This window comes from Pseudophryne corroboree, chromosome 2 (genome assembly GCF_028390025.1).
Source record: "Pseudophryne corroboree isolate aPseCor3 chromosome 2, aPseCor3.hap2, whole genome shotgun sequence".
In the NCBI taxonomy this organism is placed as follows: Eukaryota; Metazoa; Chordata; class Amphibia; order Anura; family Myobatrachidae; genus Pseudophryne; species Pseudophryne corroboree.
The window spans coordinates 116,810,751-116,820,792 of record NC_086445.1 but is presented as its reverse complement, the minus strand read 5'-3'; the positions used below and the strand labels follow the sequence as shown (position 1 = coordinate 116,820,792).

Genomic DNA, 10,042 nt, shown 5'->3' with positions numbered 1-10,042 from the left:
GGCCGTATAGCAAAACCTCTAATCATCTGTCCTGCAAAACAGTTGAAAGACAGAATGAGATTTGCTGACGAGCGAAAGTATAGATTCATTTACTGAACTATTTCTGTTTCATAGAATATTCGAACTGTAAAAAGCAAATACTTGACTGTTAGCTGCATATAAATCAGTAATAACCATTAGGGCTTCTTATATAGAAGAACATGATTTGGTCAGAAATCTACAATTAAACATATTTGCTATAAACATGTTTCCATAAAGGGTTTATTGGTTCCCATAATGAAATAACCACGGAACTGAGAAACACAAGACTATGATTTTGCTGTAATAGAAGCTACTGCAGTGCCTACTGGCAGGGATTATACTGGTTCATGCCAAAAGGCTGGGGATTAGCAAAACTGTGCACTGAATGACACATTGAATCATCTCGATGCAAACACACAATTAATTCCTTTTAATGTCTTTCTTCAGCTTGGCCAGGTGACTCAGACAAGCGTCTCTCCACTCTCTCCGTGCCTTCAGCTGATCATTTTTATCAGGCTGGTCATCCCACAGTGCCTGCAAGGAGAAATATGGATTGAATCATCTCTTGTTAAATTGTTCCAAAAAAACAGTTTCACACGGATGTAATCCTGGCTATTGTGCATCTATCACAGGATACAGGCAAGGTTTGTGTTACCACACATCTGATTTTTTAAAGTAATAGACAGGTTACAGTAGGTTTATCAATTCACTGGAACCAAGTGACGCGGTGATGTCACCGACTCCAAGGAAATGCACAAGTTCAACCTCAAAGTGTCTGAAAACACAGAGTAGAATAGTGGGTACAAGGGGGGGCAATCATGTTCGAGGTACAGAGGTGGTGGTTACAGCATCACAGCTTGCCACATGCTGCTCAATTCCGCGATCCATGGTACTTTACAGTAGGGGCGGTGCCATGATGACACAACTAAGTGTGAAAGACCTCATGCGGGAGAGTTAGCAAGCATGCTGCACACAGCTGTGACGTACAGACCACATCTTGGAGAGAGATAAAGTACCAATCAGCTTCTAACTGTCCTGTTTCCAAAACAGCCTGTCAAAAGACAGAAGTTGACTGGTTGGTACTCTGGTGGCGAACTGTGAATGCACAACGGCTGCATCGCAACTGCGAGGACATACACCTTGTGGCCGCATTGGTGAAGGATGCAGGTTGGATCACAAAACGCGATCCAACTGCAACAATTGCTATAAGGATGCGGGCGCATGCATAGTGCCCATCCTGCGCATGCGCCCGCATTTTCCGCGCGGGGGGGGGGGGGGGGGCGCAGAAAATGCGAACACCTCTGCCTGTCAATCAGGCGTAGGCGTTCGCAGGGCAGGGGCGGCAACGCTCCGTTTCCTAGGCGGAGACGGAGTGTTGGGGGGGCGGAGGCGGGTAAATGGAGGTGTCATCGTGGAAATGGGCATGGCATGGGCGTGATCGCGGTGGCTGCGTGGCGTCACACGCAGCCACCGCGATCAGTAAGATGGCGTTGGGCCTCCTGCAGGCACAGCCAAGCCCTGGCAGGAAGCAACCTTAATTTCTACAATGAAATGGAAATTGCGATGCGATCGCAATTTCTGCTTGATAAAGGGGGGGGGTTGATCAGCATGCTGGGCGGCCTTGCCCTGTGGGGTCTGGGACTGAGGGTCGACAGCACAAAGGTCGACACACCTTAGGTCGACACACCTTAGGTCGACATGGACAAAAGGTCGACATGGACAAAGTCGACAGGAACAAGGTCGACATGGAAAAAGTTCGACATGATTTTTTTTAAATGTTTTTTTGGTGTCGTTTTCTTCGTAGAGTGACCGGGAACCCCAATTAGTGCACCGCGTCCCCTCGCATGGCTCGCTTGGCTCGCCATGCTTCGGGCATGGTGCCTTCGCTCCGCTACCGCTTCGCTCGGCACACTTTACCGTTCCAATCGTAGTCCACGTGGATCGTTAAGTATGAATAGGTAAAAAAAAAGAAAAAAATCGTGAAAAACCCATGTCGACTTTTTTCCATGTCGACCTTGTTCCTGTCGACCTTTTGTCCACGTCGACCTAAGGTGTGTCGACCAATTGGCGTCGACCTAAGGTGTGTCGACCTTTGTGCTGTCGACCTGGAGTCCGGATACCCCGTGATAGGCAGCCCCCAGCATGCGATCTCATGGATTGCAAATTCTGCTACTTAGCAGAATTTGCAATCCAACCTGAATAAGGCCCGTAGTGCCAACATGTTCTGTTGTGTATTACAGTTGGGAATAAAACATTTGTAAGACAAATAGGCATTCCATACTGAAGGATAATGGCTACATATTGCATATATTCTTACATTGACTGTTTGTGTCTTTTTGAAACCAACATAAAATACTTATGCTTACATACAAGTCCATGAACAACACTACACAAATATACATCTCTTCACTCATCTCAAAATATCTCCCAGCTTGACCCCTCCGCTCTGCCCCAAGATCTGGGTCTCTCACCCACACGCATTACCTGACTTTTTTCGGTTACATTACTTTTTTCGAGCTGCACCCATTCTGTGGAATATCCTCCTACACACAATGAAACTTTCTTCCAGCCTCGAAACCTTCAACCATTCCCTAAAAATATATCACTTCAGGTAAATTCCAGACCCACCCATGAAACTTCCATAGACCTTTCTACCCAGCTAAGTTCCTTTGTACAGTCCACACAACATATGTTCTCTGTCAGCCTAGTACCAGTAACACTCTTATATTGGCTGATTGTGTCTTACTGAATCCAATGTAAATTATTTTTGCCAATATACAATGCCATAAACAACACTCTTCACTCATCTCAAAATATCTCCCAACTTGACCCCTCTGCTCTGCCCCAAGATCTGGATCTGGGTCTCTCACCAAACACACTGCCTGACCTTTTATCAGTTACATGTCTTTTTTGGACTGTACCCACTCTGTGGAATGCCCTCTACGCACAATAAAACTTTCTTCTACAGTAGCTTCCAAACCTTAAACTGTTCCCTAAAAAATCATCTCTTCAGGTAAATTCCAGAGCCACCTATGAAACCTCCGAAGGCTATTCTACTAACTTCCATCTACTGGTACTTGACTGACAGCATTAAATATAGATTTGCCCTCCTACTGCTGCCTTCTGTGAGAGGTAGTGTTCTATTGCTGTGTGTCGGAAGTCACCATCCTGGCCAACTAGTAAGAAACTAATAAACCTTTGACAAAGTGAGCTATAAAACCGTAATTGACCATTGCGCAAAACTGGAAATGCCCATTCACCCTCTACATAAAATGTTATGTCATATTCATTATGCTTACCAAACTGAATGTCCGGGCATACCTTACTCTTTTGGTAATAGGAATTAAATGGCATGAATTTGTCACAAATGAGAAGGTGCCATGATGCTCCTTGAGTGCCCATGAGCCTTCTATTTTGTGTGGATCGTTGGGTCGACAGTAACTAGGTCAACAGTGACTAGGTCAACAACTGAAATAGGTCGACACTGCCATTAAGTCGACATGAAAAAAGGTCGACATGAGGTTTTTCTTAAAAAATTTGTGTAGTTTTCTTCGTACAGTGACCGGAAACCCCAATTAGTGCACAGTGTTCGCTCGCAATGCTTCGGTCAAGCGGCCTCGTTCCGCTACCGCTACGCCCATCACCGGCTACTATTCCCAATCGTAGTCCACGTGGATTGTAAAATATAAAAAAGTTCTAACATTTTTTTTTTTAAACCAACAACTCATATAGACCTTTTCATGTGTCGACCTTTGCCATGTCAAACTAGTGACCATGTCGACCTAATGCATGTCGACCAATATTGGGATTGACCTAATGAGTGTCGACCTAAAGACCGGATACCCCTTCTGTTGGGTATTCCTGTTATAATTGTGCCTTTCATGCTGGTTCTCCTTATACTTTCTGCCTTGTGCCTTCAGGTGCCACTGTTTACTGTATTTCTCGTTATTGTATTTGCGAACTGTGATTTAGGATTCCCTCCCCTTTTCCTTTCTGTACCCCCTAATATGTTTGTTTGTATTTTGTTTGTTTTTTTGCAAAAACTTTAATAAAAACAATGGACGTTAAAAAAACTTAATTGCCAGTATACATTTGGTAGATTTTGTGGTATGTGGTGTGATTCCCTGTAATTTATTACTAATGATGCCTGCTTCCTTAATCCATCCTCTGAGCCCAATCTCACTCTCCATTGAAATGAATGGAGATGATTTAATTTGCTGAGAGTGGCACTTTCAGCTAATCAGCATGTCCCCATTCATTTTTATGGAGATTGACTTGGAATGACCCTGTCAATCGGGGATCCGGTGAGGATCCTGGCAGTCGGGATCCCAGCAGTCGAAATACCGAGGTCGGAAAACCAGACACCACTTTAAATGCCACACCAGCATCCCGACTAGTTTGACAAGCCCGGCGCTGGGAACCCGACCGACGGAATCTTGAATGTGTGTGCTGGGCCATATGAAAGGTAAGCTGCGTAGGGGGCGGTAGTTAGGTTTAGGCTGTGGGAGGAGGATTAGGCTGCGGGGTGGGGGTGTTAGGTTTAGGCTGCAGGGAAGGGGAGGTAAAAGTTTAGATACCCATGCGGTGGGTTAGGCTGCTGGTGGAGGGGGGGAGGGGGGGTTAGGGTTAGGCTGCTCGGAGGCGAGTTTAGGGTTGGGCACCACCGGGGAGGGTTAGGCTGTGGCGGTGGTGGGGGGTTTAGGTTTAGGCTGTGTGGAGGGGGGTTAGATTTAAGCACCGGGGGGGAAGGGTTAGGTTTAGGCTGTTGGAAGGGAAGGTTAGGGGGCCATTGGGGGAAGGTAAGTATACTTAGCTTCCGCCAGTCGGTATTTTCAACATCGGGATGCCACGGTCGGTATTCTGACTGTTGGCATCCTGACCGCTGGGATATCAATCCCAACCCGTCAATCGCTCCGGGGGGCTAATACGCTAGAAAATTAGGTATGTGTGGGTAGTGGTTATTTAATACATTACTAGAACATGCGGTGTGCGTGTCTTGCCTATATATTACAATTTTTTCTTTACAGGTGGTCTACAGGTGCCAGTGTGCTATTAATATCCAGGCATGCTTGCACTTGTGGTTCGACAAATGCCGTCATGCTGGGGCAGGCTTCCTGGGATTTGTAGGCCACTTGTAAGAAACTACTTTATTTAAGCATTGAATGACCATTACCCCTGCACCCACCACCACCATGGGTACGAGGAAGAGACCTGGGATCACTTTAGTAAATGGTTGGTTTGCAAATCGGACAGTAACGTGACCAAAAACCCCTGAATTACCTTTAGTAAATTTACCCTCAGAAGTCTATTCAGGTATTTTATAAAAGACAGACAGAGGTGCAAAGCCTAAATTTCCTCTCAGCAAATATATGGTCACTACTCAGATTCTGACAACCTGAATTGTATAGTTATCACTTAATATTTACATTACACAAATAAAATGGGAAAATAAAAAAGATTTTGCCCATCACTCATGTACACGAACATGAATCCAGATCAGCAGGCCTCATACATACCTGGTCAATCTGTTCAGCAACGTCGCCACTAAAATTTGGCACCGGTCCGAAAGTGTCCAAGACCCGCTGAATGCTTTCTCCATAGCGCTCACAGTAACTCTTGAACCCTGAAACAGATCAAAGCGCATGAATCATGATTAAAGCAATTCAGCCACCAAAGACAGATCACAGATATGGTTTGGTTTTGGCAAACTTCACCTCATAGTTATTAAATATAAAGTCATGAAATACAAGGATTAATAATACATTTATCACCAAGTTATTGTGGCAGGAAGATAAGGTGTAATACAAATACACCGCATTTCAGGGAATAAACTAGGTGTAGATGAAAATGCAGGTTAGGATTCCGCAAAGGATTAGTTAGCTGTACACAAAGTGCATTATAAAAAACGTACAGTTTTCAAGGGGGTGTGGTATGATATGCCGACATGAAACGCCAACATGATAGAATGACAACATAACACCTCTGGTGACCAAGCGCTGACTAACCTGCTCCCAACCACTGCAGCAGCTCCTGTGGTGTCTACCGGGTCTCGGCGGTCATGTGACTGCCCCGTCTGACGGTGCAGCTTTCGGTGAGCACACTGGCCCTCTCTCTAACCCTATTTTCCTCTATTGCCTACCCCTAACCCTGCCTCTAGTGCCTCAGTCTCCCCTCCCACAGCCTAACCCTAATGTCAACATCCTGACAATGTCAGCATTTCACCTGTCGACATTTCAGATGATGACATTGTGAACATGTCGACGTCCTGATAAAGCTGACATGTTGCCTGTCGACATTTTAACAATGTCAACATCATTATAACTGTAGAAATTGGTGGTGTGAACATTATGCACCCTGTTCAGGGAACCAACAACAGAAAACAATATCTGGCTCTGTCCTTTCAGGGTCCACAGATGGTGGCTCATACAGAAATGCATTACCTGCACTTTTAATGACTCCTTATAATTGTCTCTTAAGAGGACTCTGAGGACATTTGGGATGTTTAGAAATATCAATTTGGCATAAAGGGATAATTATTACTCATCATTTATTTAATTCAGCCAAGAGATGACTGTAGGGTCACTGCACCTCCCTGATCTACAGTCTAGAAGTACTTCTTATTGTGCATTAATTGCAAGGAGACAGGAGGGAGTCCAGTACATATGTCCTGATGGGGGTTCGATCCAGTTGGAGTCCAGATCCAGGGCCTAATCCAGACCTGATCGCTCCTCTGCAAATATGCAGAGGTTTGCGATCAGATATTCGCCACCCAGAGTGAATACCCGCCCCGTGCAAATCTGCTTACGCCGTGCGAAAAGTTTTGCAAATGGCGGTCAGCTGCAAATCCGTTCGCAAGTCACCATCGAATGTTTTTCCAGTCTGTGCGTAGCCCAGAACCTACTACTACAGTGCAATAGAAACAGGCTGTCCGGGGCTGAAGCTGACGTCAAACACCCTCCTGAAAACGATTGGGAACGCCTGCGTTTTTCCTGACAATCCCAGAAAACGTCCAGTTACCACCCCCAAATGTCTGCTTCCTGTCAATCAACTTACGTTCGCCTAGTGATAAAAAAAAAAAAAGATGCTGGATTCTTTCGTAGATTGGCCTTCGCACGTGCGCACTACGAACCATCCGCCTTGCGAATTCGCACAACAGCGATCAGGTCTGAATTAGGCCCCCAGTCCTGAACTCCAGATATAATTCTGATGTCCAGCAGCGCTCAGAATCCCATCCTCACTATTCAACCAAGCATTAAACCCAACAGGGATAGCCTGCGTGCATAGTACAGTCTGACTACAACTAAGCCTGGAGGACTTGGGAGTCTGTTAAAGCTTTCAGAGTCCTTATACAGGTGTCCGCCGGGACTAGAGAACGGTCACCTGTCCACAACTTGTGTGTTTAACCTTGCATAGCTGTACTCTGTACCATATACACAGTGTGGAAACTATCAATAATTTGCCCAGCTTGAACTAAAGGTCTCAAATTGTGCTATGCCAACATTGCAGAGACTATTCCTCCCATTATTCTCCTAATTAGAGTAAGCTGGGACTGCATTAGAATTATTATTATTTGTAACATTTCTTTTTAAGGCACCACTAAGTGTACACAATGCCGTACAAGGAAACACAGAAAACAGTAATAGGATGTCAAAGCACATGTACAATATGCAACAAAAGATCAAAGCACAAGTACATAGCACAAATACCAAATAAAACACCACAGACAGTAAGACAGATAACAGGGGAAGCTAGCAGGAAGATACAGAAGCAAGTTGCAGAGGCGGAACTACCACTGGTACAGCAGGCGCATTGCACCAAGGCCCCTGGGGACTAACAAGGCCGGTGCAAGGTTTCCTGACACCCTAGGCAAATCTTCAGCCTGCTCACCCCAACCCCACCCCCGCTCCTCCCCAAACCACACACCAGTACTCACTATATGCATCTTTCAGAGAGTTATCCTTCATTTTGACAAAATGGTAGATGCAGGGCTTTCCCTCCCTTCCCAGATCCTGGCACCCTAGACAGCTGCCTAACGGTAGAGTTGACCCTGGGGACTAAGGGGTCCACTGCTGCCCAGACCAGCAATAAGTTTTCCCCTGGGCCACTGCACGTCCATTTTGAGCAAAGTCAGGTGATTGGCTCAGCGAGGGGAGCAAGGTGGGCCCCACTGCCTGAGGAACCTGCCCCTTACTTCAGGGAGGCGGGGCTGACCTTGTGTATGTTTGCCATCTAAGGGGAATCCTGCTGCCTGTCGGCGCTGAAGGTCACAGATGCTACTGTCTCTAACACTGAGCTGTGAATTATTCCTGAATCACAGCTGTCTGTGAATTAGAGGCAGATCACAGCTGGTGTAATTGGCGCTATCCGAGCCTGCCTGATCGTGTACTGAACTAAGGAAGGCACAGGAGGTGGGGCCTCCTCTCACAGACAGGGCAGTGGCTGCTGTGCTCCCACAGTTGGAAATGATGTGTGTGCAAGTGCTGATATTGCAGCGCTACAGTGCATCCGGAAAGTATTCACAGCGCTTCACTTTTTCCACATTTTGTTATGTTACAGCCTTATTCCAAACTGGAATAAATTCATTTTTCCCTCAAAATTATACACACAATACCCCATAATGACAATGTTAAAAAAGTGGTTTTGAGATTTTTGCAAATTTATTAAAAATAAAAAAAACTAAGAAATCACATGTACATAAGTACTCACAGCCTTTGCTGAATACTTTGTTGATGCATCTTTGGCAGCAATTACAGCCTCAAGTCTTTTTGAATATGATGCCACAAGCTTGGCACACCTATCTTTGGACGGTTTCCCCCATTCCTCTTTGCAGCACCTCTCAAGCTCCATCAGGTTGGACGGGAAGCGTCTGTACACAACCATTTTCAGATCTCTCCAGAGATGTTCAGTCTGATTCAAGTCTGGGCTCTGGCTGGGCCACTCAAGGACATTCACAGAGTTGTCCTTAAGCCACTCCTTTGATATCTTGGCTGTGTGCTTAGGGTCGTTACCCTGCTTAAAGATGAACCGTCGCCCCAGTCTGAGGTCAAGAGCACTCTGGAGCAGGTTTGGATGTCTTTGTACATTGCTGCATTCATCTTTCCCTCTATCCTGACTAGTCTCCCAGTTCCTGCTGCTGAAAAACATCCCCACAGCATGATGCTGCCACCACCATGCTTCACCGTAAGTATGGTATTGGCCTGGTCATGAGCAGTGCCTGGTTTCCTCCAAACATGACGCCTGGCATTCACGCCAAAGAGTTCAATCTTTGTCTCATCAGACCAGACAATTTTGTTTCTCATGGTCTGAGAGTCCTTCAGGTGCATTTTGGCAATCTCCAGGTGGGGTGGTCTTCTGTATGCCGATTGACGGGATCCCGGCGCACAGTATACCGGCGCCGGGATCCCGACAGCCGGCATACCGACACTTATTCTCCCTCGTGGAGGGAGAATAAAATAGTGTGGCGCGCGTAGCGTGCCACCGTGCCCGTAGCGTGGCGAGCGCAGCGAGCCCGCAAGGGGCTCATTTGCGCTCGCCACACTATCGGTAAGCCGGCGGTCGGGCTCCCGGCGCCGGTATGCTGGTCGCCGGGAGCCCGACCGCCGGCATATCGTAGTGAACCCCTCCAGGTGGGCTGCTATGTGCTTTTTACTAAGGAGTGGATACCGTCTGGCCTCTCTACCATACAGGCCTGATTGGTGGATTGCTGCAGAGATGATTGTCCCTCTGGAAGGTTCTCCTCTCTCCACAGTGAAATGCTGTAGCCCTGGTCACCTCCCTGACTAGGGCCCTTCTCCCCCGATCGCTCAGTTTAGATGGCCAGCCAGCTCTAGGAAGAGTCCTGGTGGTTCCGAATTTCTTCCATTTACAGATGATGGAGGCCACTGTGCTCAATGGCACCTTCAAAGCAGCAGAAATGTGTCTGTACCCTTCCCCAGATTTGTGCCTCTACAGACAATTCCTTTGACTTCATGCTTGGTTTGTGCTCAGACATGCACTATGAAGTGTGGGACCTTATATAGAC

General features: G+C 46.5%; 1 protein-coding gene across 1 annotated transcript in view; it reads right to left on the bottom strand.

The window, feature by feature from the left end:
• Positions 1-243: 243 nt before the first annotated feature.
• Positions 244-10,042, bottom strand: part of CRYL1 (crystallin lambda 1) — a 255,721-nt gene continuing 245,922 nt past the window's right edge. The window contains exons 7-8 of the mRNA XM_063951646.1: positions 5,538-5,644; positions 244-555 (exon numbers count right to left, since the gene is read on the bottom strand). Of these exons, the coding sequence (XP_063807716.1) occupies positions 442-555; positions 5,538-5,644 (221 nt within the window). The 3' untranslated portion in view covers positions 244-441. The remainder of the gene's footprint in view (positions 556-5,537; positions 5,645-10,042) is intronic.